The 24,083-nt window shown below is 45.1% G+C and overlaps 1 protein-coding gene across 1 annotated transcript; it reads right to left on the bottom strand.

Annotated features, from left to right (window-relative positions):
• Positions 1-7,034: 7,034 nt before the first annotated feature.
• On the bottom strand, positions 7,035-23,814 carry LOC130034435 (sec1 family domain-containing protein 2-like). The gene is made up of 4 exons (XM_056126000.1): positions 23,803-23,814; positions 21,693-21,790; positions 15,900-16,068; positions 7,035-7,276 (listed from the first exon to the last, which is right to left on the bottom strand). Exons 2-4 carry the CDS (start codon positions 21,769-21,771, stop codon positions 7,255-7,257), a joined length of 270 nt encoding a protein of 89 aa, XP_055981975.1. The 5' UTR covers positions 21,772-21,790; positions 23,803-23,814; the 3' UTR covers positions 7,035-7,254.
• Between the last annotated feature and the right edge of the window lie 269 nt (positions 23,815-24,083).

The following is a 24,083-nucleotide window of genomic DNA, read 5'->3' as shown; positions in this document are numbered from 1 at the left end:
ATCCAGTAAAGGCCTCTTAAAGGCTCATAAAGATGCTGAGGGGGTGGGTTACGCGGTTGCCAAGGGCCTGTGGTTGCCAAGGGCGTGGTTGATAAGGGCATGCACGGGCAGCGCCCAGCTGCCTTAATCCTCAGGCTCAGGACACTTCCTTAGCCATGGATGTGGCAATAAAAATATTAACAATTATTTTCTTCTCTACCCATATACAGGGCGCTCCTCTCCGGGGGAGAGTCCTACCCCCAGTCCCCCTGGCCCCCAGCCCCCCAGGGCCCCCCAATCCCTGGCTTTCACCTTCCCCTGATCCTGCCGCTGAATCATCCCCTACCCTTCGGCCCCGGATTTCCAAACCTGTGACTTTCCATCCTAGAATGAGAAGTCCACCCACAGGTCTCGACCAACCGGAAGATCTACGTATATCACCTGATATACGTCCTCCACGTCCAGGTGGAACGATTTCCAAACTTTTCACGTATATTATTTCCCCTTTCACCTTCCCCTGATCCTGCCACCGTATCACCCCCTACCCTTCAGCCCCTGGCAAACTCTGGGTTCTTTAAGGTTTTAACAAGTACTGCCCTGGTAAGTTTTCTAGGACTTTGGTTTCCACCCTAGATGAGAGTCTGCCTCTGGCTTTGCATCCTAGGAGTATGATTCCACCAAGAGCTATAGAACAACCTGAAGATCAGGTTGAAGATCTGACATATGAAATACGCCTTCCAAGTCCAGTTGGAGAGATTTCAAAACCACTAACCTTTATGATTTCCCCGGAAAACTTAAATTTGCCCCATATCACTGCGCCTGCCCAGAATGCGCCCGCGCTTTTTCAGAGGGGGCTCGCCCAAGGGGTGGGGCAGCTGGGGGCGGGGCTACCGTGGCCCGCCCAGCCCATAGTCTAGTATTCCAGGTCTGGGGACAAGCTGCTCCTCCCCCACCCTCAGGGCTCCGCCCAAACGAGTGGACAGTCCCAGTCCTGTTGGGTGGCAAGAGTGGGAGGGGAGGCAAGGGGGGTGGGGTAGAGGACCTGATTGGATGTGTTTGGTGCCTTGGGGGAAGAAGGAAAGCCTGGGTCCTGCTGGATTTCCAAACTCCTCCAGTTAATTCTTTCCCCTGAAAACCAGAGATAGGATTCAGTTGACATTCATCCTGCTGATGAAGTTATTGGAACTTAGTTCCTCTGGAAGAGGACGCTCGGCCCTTCTTGCCTGGACTCAGGCTTGAAAATGTACTGGAAAATACTCCCTATCCTCTTGTCTCCTAACTTGGCAACCACTTTGGCTGCTGGGGCAGTGAGTTCCACTCCGGGGGAGAGTCCTACCCCCAGTCCACCTGACCCCCGGTCCCCCAAGGCCCCCCAGGGCCCCCTAAGCCCTGGCTTTCACCTTCCCTGATCCTGCCACCGTATCACCCCCTACCCTTCAGCCCCTGGCGAACTCTGGGTTCTTTAAGGTTTTAACAAGTACTGCCCTGGTAAGTTTTCTAGGACTTTGGTTTCCACCCTAGATGAGAGTCTGCCTCTGGCTTTGCATCCTAGGAGTATGATTCCATCAAGAGCTATAGAACAACCTGAAGATCAGGTTGAAGATCTGACATATGATATACGCCTTCCAAGTTCAGTTGGAGCGATTTCAAAACCACTAACCTTTATGATTTCCCCGGAAAACTTAAATTTGCCACATGTCACTGTGCCTGCGCAGAACGCGCCCATGCTTTTTCAAATGGGGCTTGTCCGTGGGGTGGGGCTGCTGGGGGTGGGGATACTGTGGCCGCCCTGCCCATAGTGGACAGGGCTTGGCGCTAAGTCCCTACCATCGACCCCCACTGGGTCCCAGAAGCACAAGTCTCTATTGAAGAGTGCACAGTGCAAGTTTTGTTTCTTTCTTTTTCTCAAAGAGTTTTTCACAGTATTTAATTACACTCAATATTTCAACTCCTCTGTGCTATCACTCCAGCCCAGTATCCCACTGAGAGTATCTCGCCCGCACGGCAGAGCCTAGCAAGCTCCCCGTGACGTATATAATATGCCAAATGCAGTAACAACAAAGTCTCCAATGGAGACGTTACTGGGCCTGCTCGAGCAAATCAACGAACAACGGGAGGGCCTTTACCTTTACCTAATATTTCAACTCCAATTCCACCACCATGACCCCTTTCCACCACCTTTATTTTGAGTTTTCCCACCACTGCCCGAGATTTCCCCAAAATAGGCATTCATCTGGGGAACATAAAGTAACAAAATAGGAGACTAACACCCAAGAAGAGCCGAGATAAGTACCAGGAGGTTTACTCCATGGCATGGAGGCCAGCTGCACATGCTAGGGGAAATGGCAGCTCAGATAGAGAAGGGAGCACCAAAGAAAGGGTATTGAGAGGATCCTCCCAGGATGGGACATGCATGCTGAAAGTAGACTACAGACCGAACATGTTTGCCACTCAATGCCTGTTTTGCAAACCACAAAACCCAAAAGGAGAGAGAGAACAAAAGGGAATGCCCTGCCACAGAGGCAGTGTGGGATGCAAGGGGATGGGGGGTGGGAGGTATAGTGGCATCAGTGGTGGTGGAAAGTGGGCACGGGTGGAGGGATGGGTACTCGATCACTGTATAACTGAAACTCAAGCACAAAAATTTCTAAGTCTACAACTGTACCTCATGGTGTTTCACTAATAAAAAATTTTAAAACATTTATTTTGTATTGCTTGCTATAAATAACTGACTAAGAATGATCCAAAAAGGTTTCCGTAGAGGAAAGTCTATGAAAATTGTTGTATCTCATCTTGGAGCCATTGGTCGCTGGGATTAGAGACAGAGAGCTAATTTAAGGACATTGGGCAAGGACCTGGAGAAAGCAGCGGGTTCTTGTTCATCAGGGACCTTTGGGTAGCAGACAGAGAGCACCACCTAGTGAACTGGAAAATGAGGAGCGCTGACTGTGTGGGGGCAAACTACCTTGGAAGAGGCAGGTCATAAAAGTGTTTGTCATTGCAATCCCGCCTGAATCCGTAAAAAACAATTTCCTTCCTCCCACCTCAATCCCGAACCCACAGGATACTAGACTACTGTGAAGGTGAGTTTGTGGGGCCAGGATGATGTCGGAGCTGAGATCAGGGCAGAAACTGGGGAATCGAGTTGATTCAAGTAGTGGCTACCACATGGGAGCTCGTGGTGGCCGAGAGACTATTCTTAGCTTCCCTGTTGCTATTTGGTGGAGCAAAGGCCTGGGAGGCAAGCAGGTCCTACCCATCTGTAATTCTAAAATGTTAGTGTCAGGGGCTAGAGCAATAATACAGTGGACAGGGCGTTTGCCTTGCACGTGGCCAACCCGCGTTACATTCCCGGCACCCCATAGGGTCCCCCGAGCACCACCAGGGGTAATTCCTGAGTGCAGAGCCAGGAGTAATCCCTGTGACTCAAAACAAAACAAAACAAATGTTAGTGTCAGATGGAACTGTGTTCATTTCTTTTGGGGCCACACCCGGTGATGCTCAAGGCTGACTCCTGGCTTTATGCTCAGGCATCAGAGAACTCCTGGCAGGAGGTGAGGAACCATTTATGGAGCTGGGAATTGAACCCAGGTCAGCAGAGTCAGGACAGCATCAAATCCCTTCTGTGATACTTAGCCTGGTCCTCGAAAAAATAATAATATATTCAGGGGTCAGACATATAGGACAGCAGGTAGAGTATTTGCCTTGCATACAGCTGACCAGGTTCAATCCCTAGCATCCCATATGGTCCACTGTGGACCACCAGGAGTAATTCCTGAGTGCAGAGCTAGGAGAAACCCCTGGGCATTGCCAGGTTTACCCCCCAAAAAACATAAAGGATAATATAACCAATGTTCTCCTTTTCTAAGAAAAAAATTGGTTCCACTAATCAAGTGTGACCTTTCTACAACACCGATAATTGTTTTATGAAAAGGAAGATATTTTTATTTATCACCGTCAGTCTTAAAGTTGTTTTAAAAGTGAAAAATCTTTGGTCATGGTCTTAACTGTATTGTTGTATTTTTCTGTTCTGCAAATCTACAAGTCTAGAAACTACCACATCATCATTTCTTGTTTTATGACTGCTGTAGTTAAAACTCGAAGTAGGAACATGAGGGATTCAAGGCGCACCCCAGTTTTATCAGGACTGATGGGTGTTACGTGCAGGACATGCCTCCATCTGTCCCTTTTCTGAAAATTGCCCTGGATTGTCCTTAAACATGTTTTATTCCATATCGGCATCCCAAATACCTCTCCCCGAAACAAAAGAACGACATAGATTCTATCCAGGACTTTTGAAAGATGATCTGAACTCTAGTCCATTCTTCCAAGCAGCCTGAAATCACTGGCATTCTGACACGCTTCCTCCGCCCACCCCTATTTTCTATGCCTCCGTACCAGATCATTAAGCTGCACCCGAGCTTTCTCTCTCCACAAAACACAACTGGCTGTGGATAAGTTACTGGAGGCTGATATTGTTCCAGGCCAGTAACTACAGCGTCCATTGCGTCTCCCATTCCCTGTGAAACTGTTCGCACGGTCTCCACTTCACGATGAACATGTTGCGGACAACAGGTTTTATCTTCCTTCTAGTACCCTGAGTGCTCCGCTTGCAGTAGGCACTCAAATTCGATCAGGAAAATGTGATCACTTTCTCCGTACAAGGAGCACTTTAATAAGCCCCCAAATATAGAAACGTCATCGGGGTCCCCTTGGTTTTACGAATGACAGTCAGGAACTAGGGGCCTGGAATTGCATGGGAACGAGGAAGCAGCCCTTGGAAACCCTTTAGTCCCGAGGCTCTGGTTCCATTTGATTTCTGAAGGGCAAGGGAAGAAAGTGACACAGAATGAAAGCAAAGGACAAAGTGGAGAATCCCCAAGTGAGGAGAGAGACAAGTTCTGGAAAACTCCACAGTAGGTCGGCTTCCCTCCCCCCGCCCCACCCCCGCCTCATTCCAGGTGACAGCCTGTCAAGCAGGGAAAGAGTGGTCGGCGTGGTCGACCCTCACAGTGCAGCTTCCACCTCACCCTGAGGAGACAAGACACTGGTTCTGGCTTCATCCACCCTGACCCAGTGCTCTGTGAGCTCCCGGGCCACTCCGTGGGTCTCCTTTGTGGCTCTCTGCTCTGGCCTCCTGTGGCCCTTCCCATGCTCCCTTTCAACTGCCCTCATCTGTGGCCTTTGCTCTTCCCCATTCGGCTGCTTCCACATTTGCAAACAGTTTTCTCCCATGACAGGAATGGGCCCTGTTTGCCTGGGCCAAGAGTCACTCAAGAAAAATGTTGCTCCCCCCCTCTTGCCCCAGAACTCTCTCTCTGGAAAGAGTCAGTCTTAAGGTACCCCTGCGGTCCTTGAGAGTTTGCCTAGCGCCACACAGTCACCTGGAGAGGGCAGGTGCTTAGATAGTTAACGTATCTGTTCACCGAGAAGTGCAGAGAAGTTCAGTAACCATTAGAACACCCGACATGTCTGAGCTGACTGTTTGAGGGTGTCTACCTCTCTGGGGAATGGGACATTTCTTTTTCCACTGAGAATGGTGCTGCTAGCTGAGACCATACACGACTATTTCATACAAATGTCCCATGGCTCCAATTATGGAACCAAGAGCTGATCCAGCGGACCTTGCATCCCTGGTACTTGCTCTGGACTGAAGCCATCCTCTTCTTTCCTAGGACTTTAGTGGGGGAACCTAAGGGGTCCCTCAGGAGTGGAAAAAGCTGGCATGCAGGGGGTGCTGTGGAGCAAGGTTCCCTGCAAAACAGTGGCCAGCTGACTCTGGGGTTTCTGGGTTCCATCCTGCTGCCTCTGCACTCAGGAATTACTCCTGCTGGGCTCAGGGGACCATAAAGGATGCGAGGAAGGGGGAGAGGTGGAAGAAGATCAGAACCCTAGTCAGCTGCATGCCAAGCAAGCTCCTGACCCACTGTGGCTCCTCCTCCTCCCGGCCTTCTGTATCTTTTTGAGGAACTCTGCACCCTTTCCCATCCCCGGCAGCTGTGCACAGGGGCCGTGTCTCCAGACCTGCTTGGACTCCTGTGGCTCCAGCTGACCCTCTGTCCCCAGGCCCACCACCGACCAGTGGGAAACACTACACCACTAGGCCACCGTGATGGTGATGGGTGCGTCTGTACTGAGCTTGTACAGAAATTTTCTTTTCTTCCCTTGCGACATCTGGATATGCTCAGAAGTTACTCAAAGATGCGGGGTGCTGAGGATCAAACCTGGTTGGGTGCTGCAAGGCAACACCGACCCGCTATGCTACAGCTCTGGCCAAACTTTGTATGCCCTGGGCCGTGTTTTTACTTTCCTGATGGCACCGCAGGAACTGCCAACGTTTTGAGGATGACCACCTGAACTAGCCTGGTTTTGGTCTCTGTGCCACTGTCCTCAGCAACTGCGAAACTGACTCTGTTCTTTAGGAACTTTCAAAGCTGAATTTATCGTGGATCTGGGCCACAGTCAGTGGAGTTCTGGGCTTACTCCTGGCTCTGAGCTCAGGGATCACTCTTGGCAGGACGCGAGGCATGATATGTTGTGTTGGGGATTGAACCCGGGTCAGTTGGACACAAGGCAAGTGCAAGCGGCGTTACTACTCATTATACTGTTGCTGCAGTCCTGTCACCTCAGTTTTTTCATGCCACTTCACACTCTGAGCTCACTTGTGCATGTGTCTTAAGGGGTCCAGCTCTGATCTTTGGCGTGGGGGCCTCTGGTGAGAACAGCATTCTTTGTTCAAGAGATCCTGAGCATTTGGGCCCTACATGTACAATGTGAGCTGCGGAAGGCCAGGCCCGGCCCCTTCCCTGCCATGACTGTCTCTCCTGTCGCCAGTGACTCACGCGCTGGCTGGGTTTGATCCCCAGCACCACACAAATCGATAGAGGCACAGGGCAGGTGTCTCCAGTCGGCGAGAAAGGGAAGTGAAGTCACACTTCATCAGAGGAGCCTCTGGAGAGCTCCTCCCATTACACACAGCTGCTGAAGGAGAAAACCAGTCCTGGCACCTCAGGACTTCCTGGCATCTCTGAGGAGTCCAGTCTCAAGGAGGGGGATCTGGGAGGCACCTTCAGGAGGCTCAAAGGAATAAGACTCAAAAAAGTGGCACAGAGTTGATGGGTTCTCCTTGGGGTCCGTATCCACAGCTGTGAAATAACCAAATCTCTGCTGTCCGGTCAAGAGAATGTGGAGGGAATGTGCACCTACCACGCATGGGACAAGTGTGTGTGCTGCTCTGAGTTCACAGTTCCTTGGATCCAGGAGTGTCCCAAATGGTCAAAATTCAGTGATCTGGCACCTGCAGAAAGAAGAAACAAATTCGATGGCTCCTGTGCCCACCCTGGCAGTAGCCTCCCAGGACCCACTTACCCACTCCCCTAACTACAAGACTCATCGCCAAGTGCTCCCGAGTGGGTGGTTGTTGGGGCTGACCAGCAAACAGTCCTAGCTGGGGGAGCACAGGGTGACAGGCCTTAACATGTGCCAGGACAACTCACACAGTGTTCTGCGACCACATGGTGGCACTCTCCACTTTCCCAGGCTAGCACCTGGGAAGCAAGGGCTGGTTCCTGCCACTTCAGTGGAGAGAGTGACTGAGGCACCAGCACTCACCTTCAGGGACTTGGCTGATGCCTACCAGGCGGGTGGCCAGCCCAGGGAATCCAACCCCAGTGCCGGACACACAAACCCCAGGACCGTCTAGGGGAAGAGAAGGTGAGGAGAAACCCTGGCCACGCAGCAGGGGCGGCCCCTCACGCTAGCTCACCACTGAAGCCCCTGGGGGGTAGTCCAGACACCCCCCTAAGTGCCATGTCCCCCAAGCTACTGACCACCAGAGCGCCCAAACTGCCAGGCTATTCGCACGCATCTACATCTGGGGGATATAGTGAAAAAACCCAATGAAATGAACGCCTCACCAAGAATCCTCTATCCAGCTCAACTCTCATTCAAACTCAGAAGGAAACATACACTACTTCATGGATGAACAACAGCTCAGGAACATCACAGACTCAAAACCAACTTAAAAGAAGGACTAAGGGGGCTTCTATACGACAAGAAAACCCCCTACAAGCACAAGTCCCTACAGAAAGATGGCACAAAACCCTCTACCAATAACCTCTCTCAACATCAATGGTCTAAGCGCACCAACCAAGAGACACAGAGTGGCAAAATGGATTCGGAAACTGAACCCAACATTCTGCTGCCTACAAGAAACTCATCTGAACCTTCAGAGTGAACACAGACCCAAAGTTAAAGGATGGAAAACAATCCTGCAAGCAAACAGTTCCCTCCAAATAGCTGCGGTGGCCATACTAGTGGCCTTAGAACTCATTTATATTTTACTGAAAAATCATTTTCTGGGGCAGACATGATGGCACAGAAGGTAAGGTGCTTGCCTTGCACATCACTGACCCAGGTCTGATCTCTGGCACCCCAGAAGGTCCTCTGAGCCCTGCCAGTAGTGATTTCTGAGGACAGAGTCAAGAGTAAACCCTGAGCGCTGGATGTGGCCCCCCAAAAAACAGAAAACTCATTTCTAAGTTGGATTTTTGGAAGCATAAATTTGCACACAGAAATGACTGGAGATCGACAACACCTTTATATTTATAAAGTATGTTAAGTGGAAGGGCCAAAGGAAGAGGCACTGCTCAGGTCTTTCGGGGGCTAATGATTTTCCCAGCTCCGCCAGTGGTGCCTGAGGCTCCCAGGACTACACTCCATGATGATCGTGTGCGGCCAGGGGTGAAATAAGCATCAACCCCTTCCCAGTCATCACCTTAACCTCTGTACTCTCCGCTACACCTGCCTTTTAATTCTTTTGGTGTGGGGGGAAGAGGAGGTGCAGGGAGAAGCTGTGAATCAGTGCTCAGGAATCTGGAGGCCCCTCCCAGTGAACTGAAACGAAGGGAGCTGGTGGTTTACTAAGAAGCCCGAGAATGTGGGGGTGCTGGCCCAGGAGCACCAAGGCTTTGGGGCCTGTAGGCACCCACATTCAGTGCTCAGGAAACCAGATGGTGCCAGGGAGTGAACCGGATTTCTCCACATGCAAGGCTCACTCTTTAATGCCTAGACTATCTTTCTGGCCTGCAAATTTGGTCTTTTCTACGTCTTAAATCTGAATTTATTATCAGCACGCAGGTGATTGAAAGTTGAAAACTACTGTGATATTGAGACCTGGACAATGGGAGATCAAAGGCGCTTAGATGCGTATCTCTTTTGGCTTGTAAAAAAAGATTCAATTCACTCTAGAGGCCAGAGAGGGGGTCAAAAGGGCCAGGGCATGGTCTGTATCGGGGGAGGAGACCAGAGGAAGATCCTGGGTTCCATCCCCAGCACTGCATGGTCCCCCTGAGCACTGCTGGGTGTGTCAAAACCCAAACAAGCAAAACTCACTACTAACATATATGCTAAGATGTTCCCAACAATACTCTTGAGCACATAAATATCTTTTCTGTCATTTGCACTAGCCTGAGTCAAAAAGAAGTCTTTTGAACAATACTCAGATTCGTCACCCTTAGTGGTTAAACTGTCAAAAACACTGAGTTTACAGCAAATAAGGGAAATGCAATAATTGAACATGCAAAAGGACCCATTCTGTTCTCTCACAGAGATTCTACTTAGGCCAGTGAAGTGAAGAGTGGATGGAGAGAGTGATGGGAATGAGTTCCCAAAGAAATAACCAGTGGTGCTGGAGCAATAGCACAGCGGGTAGGGCGTTTGCCTTGCATGCAGCTGACCCAGGTTTGATTCTTCCGCCCCTCTGGGACATCCCAGCAAGCTACTGAGTGTATGCCACCTGCACGGCAGAGCCTGGCTAGCTACCCGTGACCTATTGGATATGCGAAAAACAGTAACAAGAAGTCTCACAATGGAGACGTTAATGGTGCCTGCTTGAGCAAATCGATGAACAATGGGAGGACAGTGCTACAGTGCTACAGTGTTTATAATAATGCACATTTGAAGGTACATAACATGTGAACACTATATAACGATTAGAAGCCAAAAGGCAACAATAAGAAAATAAACATTCTTTTGGCGCGTATGGAACAACATTTATAAAAACTTCTCACATACAAAGGAAGTCCCACAAATAAGGAAATTATACCATGCAAAATACATTCCAACCTCAATCCAATAATCAACTATAAATAAATATTTTTAAAAGACACTGTACATTTATAAACTAAAAGAATAATGTAGTAAACCACTATGACAATAATAGCTGGGAATGTGAGGCTTAAAAGTAGGTAAGGGATATTCCTGATAGCATTTCAGTTCAATATTGCAAACCACAATCGGAGAGAGAGAGAGAGAGAGAGAGAGAGAGAGAGAGAGAGAGAGAGAGAGAGAAAATGCCCGCCAAAAGAGGCAGGCAAGGGGTTTGGGGTGATGGGAAGGAACGTGGGGGGACACTGGTGAAGGAACGGGTGTTGGAATACTGTATGACTGAAATCCAATCATGAACCGCTTTGTAATGCTCTAAAAAACCAAACAAATAAATCACAGTCACGGTCCTCCTGTTGTTCATCGATTTGCTCGAGCAGGCCCAGTAACATCTCCATTGGAGACTTTGTTATTACTGTGTTTGGCATATCGAATATATCACGGGTAACTTGCCAGGCTCTGCCGTGCGGGCAAGATACTCTCAGTAGCTTGCCGGGCTCTCCGAGAGGGGCGGAGGAATCGAACTCGGGTCGGGCATATTGGCTGTGTGCAAGGCAAATGCCCTACCGCTGTGCTATCGCTCCAGCCCAAACAAATAAATAAAACCAAAAAAATCATGTAGTATAAAACAATAAACAAAAAAAAAACAGCAACTGTGAAGGATTTAGAATTGAATCACAACGGAAACAAAAATCTGGGGGCAAAGCTATAATAGATTTTAGAAAGAATTTCATAATCTTAAATTTCTATATTTCACAATAAGAACTTTAGTATACATTAAAAAAAAGTTCATAGAAGAAATGAGAACCTAAAGATAGGATTAAAATTAAGCAAACCAAGTGCCAAACAGGTAGTACAGTGGGAAAGGCACTTGCCTTGCATGTGACCAGTCCAGGTTTGATCCCTTTGTTTGAACCTTTGTTAAATTATTATAGAAAGCTTTTCAGTATGTAAGCCTTGGTTTAAGCATTGCAAAGCCTGCTGGGCAAAGAGTGGGCATAAGACCCAAGAGAGGCCAATCTTAGCCTATTCATTGAAACCTGAATCTTCAAAGGATGCTGAGGACTCCGCACAGAGAGCGGCTAAAATGCAGCCTCTCTAATATTCAGGCCTTGGAGAAACCTTTGTTGAGATCTTAGTTCCTCAATCCTTGGATCTGTGTTGTCCTTTCCAAAATCTGATTAAAAGTCTTCCTTTGGAAAAAAAATCTTCCTTTGTTTCCATTCAATTTACAATATTCATTTCTGCTGCAATTGCCTGAGATGAATAATTTCTGTTGTTTGTGTCACCATTATGCTGAATGGACAGAACTCCCAAAATCAAATGACGCAGTAACTTTGTATTTGTTTAATATCTCATTATCTCTCTCTCTCTCTCTCTCTCTCTCTCTCTCTCTCTCTCTGTCTCTCTCTCTCTTTAAAGTTATTTATTGACTCATCGTGAGAGCAGTTACAAAGCTTTTGGGTTTAAGTCTTGGTAATACAATGATGAAACACCCGTCCCTTCCCAGTGCACATTTACCACCACCAAAACCCCCACTATACCCCCCAGCCCACATCCTCCCCCTACCTGTGTGGCAGATGGTTTCTACATTACTCTCTCTCTCTCTACTTTGATTACATTCAATATTTCGACATCAGACCCACCACTATTATTTGGAATTTTACCCCAACACTCATATCTGCTGAAAAAGCAACATTAGGCAATTTGTTTTCTACTGCTGATCATGAACAACGATTTTGGATTTCTGAAATCTTAACAATTAGATCTGGAGGGATTTCTGCCAAAAGCCGCTGGGTTCCAAGATTTGTTTTTGAGTCTCTGGGATCATGGCAGAAGCAGTTTGTTGAGTAGTCAGAGGGCCCATTTGTGGGCAGTGACTGGGGTCTCTTTGGGCTGTGGGAGGGAAGAGCCAGTCCCACCCCATTCCATCTCATTATCTCTTTCTAGCTACTCATGAGCCTTTCTCTTCGCTGTCTCCTATAGAGGTACTATAGAATTTGAGAGAGATGGCTCTGGATTCAAGTTTTTGGGCTCCATTCCTAGTTCTGTCTCCTCTAGACTATGTGAGTTGAGGCACCCCAGCCTCAGTTTCCTCCCCTGCCAGATGGAGAAGAGCAATACCTACATTTTTAAGTCATTATAAAACGCATATGAATTTCCAAAGGTAAACTGCAAGGGCTCTTGGCACACAGTTCAGTCCTGAGAAATGCTTATGGAGATGATGGCAGTGGTAGTGAAGCGAAGTTCTCTGGCTTAGGAGGCCATGATTGCTCTCAAGGATCTTTTCTCTCCTTATCTAAATCCATGGAAAGAGTTCAAGCACCACCATTTCCACAAGATCCACACAGGTCTGCCAAGTGCACATTCAACTAACAGTTGACTTGCAGAAATTATAATCTATAGCAGACCCATAAGTCATGATTATGGGTCTTCCTTCCTTCCTTCCTTCCTTCCTTTCTTTCTTTCTTTCTTTCTTTTTTTCTTTCTTTCTTTCTTTCTTTCTTTCTTTCCTTCTTTCTTTATTGTCCAAAGTGTGTAAACCATCACTACCCCAATGACAAAATCCTTCCTTGAAGGTAAGAATGTAATTGTACATATTGAGAGGTTGGGGGTGGAGAAGCCTCCCAAGCAATGCTCAGGGGACACTCCTGATAATATGAATCAACTGGATAGTACAGTAGACTCGGACTACTGTAATCAACTTGGACTCAGGAATACAGCTCTGTTCACGCCTCGCAGTACTCACAGTCAGCCTTAAAATTTAACACTTTATTTTCTCTCTCTAACCCCTGCCCAAGAGCCAAAGCAATCCTGGGGGTAAAAGAAGGTGGGAGGCATTGTAAAACTTCAAAATGCACAACAAAGCGGCAGCAATTAAAACAGCATGGTACTGGAATAAAGACAGACCCCTAAATCAATGAGATAGGATTGAAAATTCAGAAACAGACCCTTGAGTATATATATGGTCTGTTAATCTTTGATAAAATGGTGCTGAGAAAACTGGTCAACCATGAGCACAAAAATAAACTCAGACCTCTTCCGAATGTCATGCACAAGAATGAAATCAAAATGGGTTAAAGATCTTGATATCAGACTTGACCCTATAAGACAAAGAAAAGAAACATAGACAGAAAATCTCCACGACATTGAAGCTAGAGGCAACTTAAAGGAGGAAATACCACTGACCAAGCAAGTGAAACAAAATATAAACAAATGGTGGCACTGTAGCACTGTCCTCCTGTTGTTCATTGATTTGCTGGGGTGAGCACTGGTCTCCATTGTGAGACTTGTTATTACTGTTTTTGGCATATCGAATATGATATGCCGTGCGGGCGGGATACTCTCAGGAGAATGTTGGGCTCTCCGAGAGGGATAGCCACGTGCAAGGCAAACGCCCAACCCACTGTGCTTTTGCAACAAACGTACTATATAAAATTAGTACCTAAAAGTAGCTTCGGCACTTCACAGGAAACAATGACCAGATTAAGAAATTATTTGCCCATCACTCATCTGATAAAAGATTAACATCCAGGACATATAAAGCATTAGCAGTATTCTACAAGAAAAAATGTATCCGATACTATCAAAAAATGAGAAAAAGAAATAAACAGAAGTTCCTCAAAGAAGAAATACATATGGCCAAAATGCATGTTTTAAAAAATACACTACATCATCAATCATCAGGGAAATGCAAATCAAAACAATGAGCTATCACACCTACAGCAGCAAGACTGACGCTCAATAAACAAACAAACAAACAAACAAAAAATGTAGTATTGAAGAGGTTGTGGGGAAAAGCAGCCTTCATTCGCTGCCGGTGGGAATGTCCATAGGACCAGACTTTTGGGAAGACAATAAAGACATTCCTCAAAAGACTACCAATTGAAGGTTTATATGACTCAGCAATTCCACTCCCTGGAAGACATCCCAAGGGTCCAAAGCACAATGCAAGACAGACATCTGCACCCCTGCGTTCACTGTAGCACTATTCATAATAGCCAAAATCTGAAAACAACCCAAGTGTCCAAGAACAGATGACTGGATAGAGAAGCTGTGGCACATACACAGAACACAACGGAATACTACGCAACCATCAGAAAAAGATGAATCAGGCAATTTGCTAAGTGGATGGATCGGAGTGGTATCATGTTGAGTGATGTTAGTAAGAGGGAGAGGGACAACTCAGAATGGCCTCTCATACGTGGGATATAAAGAAACTTCATAGGAGTAACAAATGCCCAAAGGCAAGAGAAACAAAGAGCAGGAGAAGTGGTCTTCAGCAGGAAGCTTACTGTGAAGCAGGGGTGAGGGGGATAAGTTAGGGAAGGGAACACTAGAATAATGGTGGAGGGGAAAGTGCCTGCCACAGAGGCAGACTGACAAGTGGGAAGGACACTGGGGACTCTGGAGGAGGGACGAAGAACCTGGAGAAGGGGCTGGTGTTGGAAATGGAAAATTGTTAACCTGAGACTTAATACTGAATAACTTTGTAACTATAATTCATAGTGATTGAATAAAAAAATAATAATTAACACTTTAAGGGATCACCAATGAGCAAAAAATATTTCCAATCTCAGCTATTTCTCGGATTACACTTTCTGAGGTGTATGTTTTGGAATAAGTGCCGCCACAGTGAGCACATGGCCGGTGCTCTTTATCATGTGCACAAAGGTGCCAGGGATGTGACCCAGTGGCAAAACACTTAGCTGGTATGTGCGTGTCAAGCTCAAGTTGCAGTACGACCAAATTTATATATATATACACACATATATATGTATGTATATATATTATACATAAAAACAAAACAAAAAAAAAGACTGGCGACAGATGTTTGTCTTTTTCCCCACATACCTGGTATTCAATAAACATCTCTCTCCCCACAAAACACAAACACAAAACAACAACAATCAAAAGAAAACTACCTTGTAGATTTCAAGAGTTGAAAATTCTGTTTTCCTGAGTTTTGGAAATAAGTTTTAAAATACAAACACAAAGTTAAGAGGAAAAAACTAATTCCAGTCATCTTAGGAAATTCCCACTGCATCTGTTACTGTGAAGCACTGACACGACCACGCCAGAGGTCTTGTCTTGTTCAAAAATTAAAAAAAAATGGAGATGAGAAACAGATATTCGGAGATATATTTTTCCCCTTCCAATTAATTTTTCCCCTTCCTAGGAATTGCCGAAGAACAAAGTGGAGACGATCAGTACTATAACCTTTCATTGTCAACCTTGCCGAGAAATGTTCTTTTATGTTGGAAACTGCGTGACAGAAAGCACACCATCATCTTGCTGTGATTTGTCTAACCATGAGAAGAAATACACACAGAGATCAAAACTTGGCCACTGCTGCCCCAGAGCGTATCACGTCCAGGTAAGTGATGGCAGCATCTCACAGCTGCGTAGGCTGTTGTTTGGCCGGGTAGGAACGTCCATTGGGGAAAGGGAAGCCTATCCTCAGTCCCATACGAAACTGTCTATGAAATGGAGACTTACAAACTGACTAACTTGACTCACCTGGGAACAAGCTTCTATTACATCTAAATGATACCGCTGCAAAACCCCGTGCTTTGTGGCTCAGTGTTGGCTAAAGAATATGGTTATTTCAAAGTTACGAAAAAGTGACTTTTTTTTTCCAACATGAAATCCATCAAATTTCTCCAGCAGGCTGATGTTTCATTTCTAGAGGAAAGCTCAGCCTCGGAGAGAAAAAGAAAAGGAACAGTGAGGAGGATGAGGGGAAGATAACTCACTGGGATTGTGCCAGACAGCCTGGTGCGACCACGTTCTGATTCTCGTCTTCAGCCTGGAGGGCCGTAAGCCCGGCCATGCTGACCATCCCATCACTCGTGTGGCCGGGAAACTGCGGGAGCACTGATAGAATCTTTTCTACCAAGTTGTCTCCATGAGGTCCCACTGCTCCTATTTAAGCAGACAAGAAGACAAAAATTTACAATGATGACCTGGGGGAAGACCCCTTGCACTCTGGGTCAGTAACTGTGATCTGTAGAGAAACAAAACCCGGGATCAGACAATATCAAGTGATAACAAATCTTTGGCTTTCGATTTCTAAAGTAAGAATGGCAAGCAGCAGGGGGAGGGGGTTGTAAGGCAGAAACGGAGCCAAAGTAGAAGTGACAGAAGGACCCAAAGGCACGCAAGGTCAGTGATGGAGTCTTTTTGGCACTTTGGGGGTAGTCAAGGTGCAGTAACCTTGTTCAGAATTAAAAAGCGCAAACACTATGGTAACCACGTTACACAAGTTATCGTTTTTAGAAGAAAAGGAGGAAAAGAAATTTGGCTTCATGTTTATAAAGGTCCTTTAATCTAAACTAACATGCAGGTGGGGATGGAAAGAGCAGGAGTTTAGAAACTTGCCTTGCACATGGGTTCAACCCCAGGACACCATACTAAATTTTTAGGATAGCGATATTTTTCCTTTTTGTGCTAATGACAATAGAAGGTCCAGAAGAGTGTAGAAATCTGATGAGTAGATCTCCCCTCTTCTGGAATCTTCTCTTCACGTGGTAAATATTATTGGGTACACCCTGTACCCAAGAGGTCGAGGACACTGAACTTACAGTTACAGACTCCCTGAAGTTCTTCCCCGATGAAAGAATGAATAAATTGAGAAATGGTAACAGATAACAATAACAGAAGAAGTTAAAGAGTGTGTTCTATGTACTGGTGACTACTGAGATATTTTACATCTATGTATTAACACTTTTACAACAAATGAGGGTCAGAGAGACATTGTATATGTTTCCTCTGCTCAAGCATGAGGTAACTCTGGATTCAATCCCCAGTACTGCAACCCTCTGATTATCACCAGGAGTGAAACCTAAAGTAATGGGCTGGGAGTAGGTCCTGAGCTTCGGAGACTGCCCCAAAAAACACATTAAGAAATAATAAACAAGTTCATTAAATGAACTCAACCCAAAATTCAAGACAAATAACAGTGTTCAGTGCTTTTTAAAGAATGGACCTAAGTTCTCACTCCCAAATTCATCATTGAGGTTTTTTACAATTACTTTTCAGTTATTATTATTATTTTGACTTTTGAGGTCACACCTGGTGCTTTTCAGGAGCTACTCCTGGCTCTGCACTCGGAATTATTCCTGGTGGTGCTCAGGGGACCATAGGAGATGCTGTGGATTGAACTTGGGTTGGCCATGTGCGAGGCAAACACCCTTCCTGCTATACTATTGCTCTAGCCCTAACTTGATCATTGTTTGGAAGATTATCATTCCACCAGTGAACAGAACTACCCACAACACAACTTTCCCTTGGACAATTCAGAAAACAAAACCTGGGAGACTTAGGGGCTGGAGCGAGAGTACATCAAGTAGGGCAAATGCTTGCCCGTGGCTCACCCAGGTTTGATCCCTGGCACCCTTGATGGACACCTCAGCTTGTCAGCAGTGAACCCTGAGTGCATAGCCAGTTATGGCCCCAAACAAAAAGCAGACAAAAAAGATGGTGGACTTAGACATTGATAGAAATATTGATACAATTCTGGCCCAGCTGGTCTTCTCCTCAATGCTCATGCTTTCCCCCTTTTCAGTAAGTAAAGAACAACTTCTGAACCTGCAAATCTATTTCCTTCCAAGGATGAATACAATACTCAACTAATATGTTTGGATCTATAAGTTGAAATGATTTTTATTCACAAAGCAGCCCTGCAAATAGGATTAACAAATATCACTATTGCCGTGCTCGATAGCACAGCGGGTAGGGCATTTGCCTTGCACATGGCCAACACGGCCGACATGAGTTCAATTCCTCCGCCCCTCTCGGAAAGCCTGGCAAGCTACTGAGAGTACACACAAGGGCCCGGAGGATTGGTCCATCATTGGGAGCCTGCAACAAGTGCTCTGGGAGAAGGCAGCTGGAATAGAGAAGGGATCACCAAGCCAGTGATGGTTGGAGGATCGCTTGGGATAGGCGATGTGAGCCGAAAGTTGACCAAGGACCAAACATAATGGCCTCTCAGGATTTGTATTGTAAACCATCATATCCCAAAGGAGAGAGAGAAAGTAAGAAGGAAACTACCTGCCATAGAGGCAGGGGTGTAGTGGAGTGGGGGTGGCGGGAGACATATTGGCGACACTGGTGGTGGAAAAGCTACACTGGTGTAGGAATTGGTTTTCGATCATTGTGTGACTGAAGCTCAAACCTTAAAGCTGTCACTATCTCGTGGCGATTTAATACATAAATTAGAAACCTAAAACCTCTCAACAAGTCAGTCATAAAGGAACAGACCTCAGGTTCATCACCTATAAGTAACCCATGTCTAACATTATGTTCAATGACAAATTAAAAAATAATAAAAGTAATCACTTTATTCATCTGAACTCAGAGCCACCACAGAACATAAAAACAATGGCCATGTCATGTCTCCTAATGTGTTGCTTATTGTCATAGAGAGCACTGTGAACTTGGTTGCATACCTACATAACAAACCTACAGGTCAAGTTTTCACTTTTTTTCACTTTTGTCATCTTCCTAACCATTTAAACATTATTGATTTCAATGAAATCTCCCATGTGAGAATTTTCTAACTCAGCACCATCATTCCATTACCCTATCCTCCCGCTGATCCCCTTAACAGACAACAATCAGTTGGTATATCTGCTAATAGTTGGAATATCTTTGACTAAATTTGAACACACCTGTTTTCTTTAACATATTTGTTTTAGAGGGTTGGAGTGACAGTACAGTGAGGAGGGCTTTTGGTTTTCACGCAACCGACCCAGGTTCTATCTCTCACCCCATACGGACTCCTGAGCACGCCAGGAGTAATTCCTGAGCACAGAGTTACGAGTAACCCCTGAGCACTGCCAAGTATGACCCCAAACCAAAAAGTAATAAAATAATATATTTGTTCTAGTGTGCCAGAGAGCTGGGATCCCCAACACTAAGATGTAACAGGTGCTCAGTAACTGTGTTAAATATTCAATCCATATCATTCCAATGCAATATATAATAAATTATGTATTCAACCAAATTTTAATCAATATGTAAAACATTTCAGGTTCTATACTGGACAAAAGTACAAAGAAAAATAAAGGTACAAAGAAAAATAAGCCACAGCCTTAGCTTCAAGAGAATCTAAAATAACCAGAGAAATAGTGTAGAGGTTAAGCCAGTCACCTTCAACAATGCTGATCCCTGTTCTTTTCCGAGGTACTTGATTTTCTGAGGTACTTGATTTTCTGAGGTACTATTGTGAATGGGATTGTAATGTCTGCCATGAAGGCCGGGGGAGGGTGCAAAAGGGGAGGTATACCGGGAATATTGGTGGTGGGGAATATGCACTGGTGGAGGGATGGGTGTTTGATCATCTGTGATTGTAACCCAAACATGAAAGCTTGCATCTATCTCACGGTGTTCAATAAAATTAAAAATAAAGAAATAAATAAAAAATAAACAAAATATAAAATGATCACAATAATGCCCAAAATGAGTGTGTGTGTATGTGTGTGTGTGTGTGTGTGAGAGAGAGAGAGAGAGAGAGAGGGAGAGAGAGAGAGAGAAAAAGGGAGGGAGAGAGAGGGAGAGAGAAGAAAAGTGCTTGTCATAGGGACAGGCCAGGGGAAGGTGGCGGGGGGGAACCCTGGGACACTGGCAGTGAGAAATATACGATGATGGAGGCACAGGTGTTGGAAAATTGTATGACTGAAAACCAACCATAAACAGCTTTATGACCCTGTATTGTATGGTGATAAATTTTTTTTAATTAATAAAATGAAATATGAATTTTTTAAATTAAAAAAAGACAAATAATTTAATCTATTCTGGATTCCACCAAAATTTTCCTAAGGATTTTAAGTTGTAAAGGCAATTGCCATTATAACAAGATGACAGTGATATGGAGCTCGAGAGACAGTACAGTGGATAGAGCATTTGCCTTGAAGGTAGCAGACCCAAGTTTGATTTCATATGGTCCCCTGAGCATCACCAGGAGCAATTCCTGACTGAGGCGTCAGGAGTAACTCCTGCGCATCTCTGAGAGTGCCTCTGCCCCCCAAATGACAATGACAGTAGCTGAATTAACTGCATGGTTCTTGAAGTAACTTAAGGAAAAGGTTCTACTGAAGAAATAATTCTAAAGCATTGATGATATATAAGATACAAAGTCTGCTAGATAAAGGATGGTACATTTAATAAGATATTTTACCTTCCCAGTACAGCATATGTCAAATTTGAAAATCAGAAAACACTGACTTCCATTCAACCATCATAACAAAAGCATTATCTGTACTTTATTCATTTCAGAATCTTTCTATTAAGACTCCAAATGTTGTCAGGGAGGTAATACATGAGGGAAGGCATTTGCCTCACATGTAGCCAACCTCAGTTCAAATCCCTAGCACCACATGTGGTCTCTCGACCACCAGATGGAACTCCTAAGCCGAACCAGGAATAGTCCAGAGCACTGTTGGGTGAGGTTCAAATCTCCACATCAACCCACAAGTAAAGATAATTGGATGGACAAACAAATGACAGCTCATTCATCTGATCCAGTTTACAAAACATAAAACTTAGCTAACACAACTAAAAAACAAAAAGGAATAATTAACAACTTAAAAAAGAAGCTAAAGGGGCTAGAACTTTAGCACAGTGGGTAGGGTGCCCGCCTTGCATGTGGTCAACCTGGGCTCAACCCTAGAGATCCCATATGGATTCCAGAGTAACACCTGAATATCACTGGGTGTCCCCCCACTCCCCAAAACTAAAGGAACATAAGCCATACAGAGTTTAAAAACAAAAGCCTTCTGATTTTTTAAAAATCAATTAAAAACTGAATTAAAAATATTAAAATCCTGGAGCTAAGAAAATAGCTCAAATAAAAGCACATGCCTAACATGTCAGATCCTGTACCATGAATATCACTGAAAGTATCCCCAACACCAGCAGTTACTGGCCTTATTTTAAAATTATTACATATACAAAATACAGAAAAAAACCAAAGCTCAAGATTGGAAGAATGCAAGCTGAAATTTAATAGTTTCTAAATCTAAAAATTTGCAGCACTCATTTTACAAAAATACTTTCAATTCTAGAATTACAAATTACTGATTCCATGCAACTTTTATAATTCAATTCACCATTAGGGAGGAAATCTTTTCCATGGCTAAGTATTTTTTGAGATATAAATAACAAAGTATTTGTTTTAGGTGTTCAACATGACTTGATATACATATACATATATACATATAAACTGCAAAATGCTGATCACAGCAATTTAACATTCATCATCACAGTTTTCATTGTTTCCTTATAAGAATGTTTAAGATGTACAAGTTTTAGCAACTGAAAGTAAAACTTAAATAAGAATGCTTTCATATCATGATATGATAAAAAAATGTAAAACCAACAGAATCTATCACTAAAGTCTTAATAATGGCACCCAGTTTTTGATACAGAACTGTTCAAGGAGTAAAGGATGTATTTCAATGGAAGAGTACATGCTTCACATGTATGTGGTCCTGGGATCAATTCCCTGCACCACAAGACTTGAAATTGAAAATTTAAAAACTTACCCATACTGTAGTGCTCCCGTTTTAATGTCTCCGATAGTGACATGAACATCATCCTCATCATCATCACTGTCACGATCATATCCAGTTTCAGTCGCTTTCTATACCAACATAAATAGTAATAAAATAGATTCAATAATCCACCTTCAATATCTAGTAACTGAAAAAGTAACCAATTTGTTTCATCTATGGGTTTAGAGTTATGAAACCAATGTTTCCACTTCTTCTTTGTAACTTTAATGCTTTATAGCCTAAAAAAAGTGATAGAAATGTGAAAAAAGCTTTCAAAAAGTTTTTGTAAGACTACCTAATGTATCTTTATATGTAAAGCTTTCTCTCTTGCAAAAAGGATCTAAGGGAATGTGCTAAGATATCCAGCAGATAGAACCATAAAAAGTAGGTATTTGAAGAACTTTTGGCAAAAGGAATGTGAAGATAAGAGTGAAAAATTAATTATGGAGCTGGAGCGATAGCATCGCAGGGAGGGCATTTGCCTTGCGCACGGCTGACCCTGGACTCGATTACCAGCATCCCATATGGTCCCCTGAGGACTGCCAGGAATAATTCCTGAGTGCAGGGCCAGTGCATCACCAGGTGTGACCCGAAAACCAAAAAAAAAAAAAAAATTAATCATACTAGGCACAGTGTTAGGTTGAAAAGCAACAAAATGTTACCAAAGAGTTCACCAGTCATGGCATTCATTAATATCTCGAAGAGGTCTTGCCATAAAATGACCAGGAATATATTTTATCTGAAAAACTAAAATACATCAGCATACTTAGGAAAGTGTTATTCTGGCTCTAGACAGCTATTGTGTCCATAGTATCCTATTAGTTAACTTTAAAAAAAAAAAGCATCATTTAAACCAGTATTTATCAATAAGAGACGGTATGAGACCAGGATGTTCCAAGGGGCAACGGCAGAATTCCCATGGGTGGGAGAAAGCAGGAGACTAGAGGACCATTAGCAGGAGAGGGCAGGCCACCAGGCCACACGTGGAAAAAAAGGCTGGAAGGGGCCAGAGTCTGAAAAAGACGGAAAAACATGAACCTGGGAACAACATTTTTACCAGGACAAGTTTAATCCTGCAGAGTACCAATCTCTTTCTTTCATAGAAATAATTGAATATATTAAAATCTTCAAAAGACCATGATAAAATAATCCTGCAAAACATCACTTTGAAGGTGAATGAGGTCAGAGACCAACATCCAAAATAACATCTTGCTTAAAATCAAAACCAAAAAAGCCAAATATTTCTTAAAGGAACTGTGATCATCTAACAGGTTCAGAACTCAAATGAAAGCAATAAACCTCTGCACACACTCTATTTCATCTGAACACCTTCCCACTATTTCTTTTCACTGTGCATCAAATAAAAATACCTGACAGCGAGATTGTGCAGGATACTCCAAAGTCTAGCTAAATGTAGACTTTCTTCTTAGCTAGAAATCTACAGATTTTAAATACGGAAGCGACTGAATTCCAAAGCCTTATGTTACTGGTTTAGGAACACCATTTTCAGCAGCTTCCTCCTCAATCCCAGATGGAGGACTGGCACGACAAATAAAAACAAGTACACGTGTCTGTGTTACTTTCGGGCAAGTGCCCGACTGTCGGGCAAGAGGCGCCCTTTTCCGCAGGTGCGTCCACGCGCACTGGCCCTCGGGAAAGGAGCCTTTGGCGGGGCGCGGGGCGAAGCGCTGAGGACGGGAGGGCGGTGCGGGCAGCTCGGAGGCCGGGGAGGGCGTCCCGGCCGGGGGCCGCGAGGACAGAGCCAGGCGCCGCGGGAGGGGCGCCGGGCAGCACCGGGCGGCAGGTACCGGCGACGGCAGCGGGGGCGGCGGCGGGGGCGGCAGCGGGGGCGGTGGCAGGCACGTGGTGATGCGCGCGCGGCGCGGCTTGTGCGCACGCGCAGCGGCGACCCAGTGGCGCGGAGGCAGCGACCTGAGCCTGACTGCGCCTGCGCCTGCGCGCGGCCGAGGCCCCGCCCCCAAGAGATCCCGCCCGGCCTCGCAGCGAGGCTTTCTCGCCCGCGTCCCCGTCAGCTGCGCCTCCCCCCCCACCCGCCCTCTGCAAATCCCTCTTGCTTTGCCCATGGGGGCTTCCTTTTGACCTTTTCTTTCTTTCCTTTTTCTTTCCTTCCCTTTCCTTTTCTCTCTTTCCTTTTCTTTCCTTTTCTTTCCTTTCCTTTCTTTCCTTTCTTTCCTTTTCTTTCCTTTCCTTTTCTTTCTTTCCTTTCTTTCCTTTTCTTTCTTTTCCTTTCTTCCCTTTCTTTCCTTTTCTTTCCTTTTCTTTCCTTTCCTTTCCTTTTCTTTCTTTCCTTTCTTTCCTTTTCTTTCTTTCCTTTTCAGCGGGCGAGAAAGCCTCCCTGCGAGGCGGGGCGGGATGTCTTGG

This window comes from Sorex fumeus, unplaced genomic scaffold (assembly GCF_029834395.1).
Source record: "Sorex fumeus unplaced genomic scaffold, SorFum_2.1 ptg000001l, whole genome shotgun sequence".
NCBI classification, from domain to species: Eukaryota; Metazoa; Chordata; class Mammalia; order Eulipotyphla; family Soricidae; genus Sorex; species Sorex fumeus.
This window is presented reverse-complemented; position numbering and strand designations above follow the sequence as displayed.

Bases quoted from the DNA above. Each gene is read 5' to 3' on its own strand.
- LOC130034435 (XM_056126000.1), bottom strand. From the start codon at position 21,771: ATGATCGTGACAGTGATGATGATGAGGATGATGTTCATGTCACTATCG. The intron at 16,069-21,692 runs GTAAGTTTTTAA...CTGCTTAAATAG, and splicing joins ACGGGAGCACTACAGTATGG to GAGCAGTGGGACCTCATGGA. The intron at 7,277-15,899 runs GTGAGTTATCTT...TTCTTTCTGCAG, and splicing joins GGCTGTCTGGCACAATCCCA to GTGCCAGATCACTGAATTTT.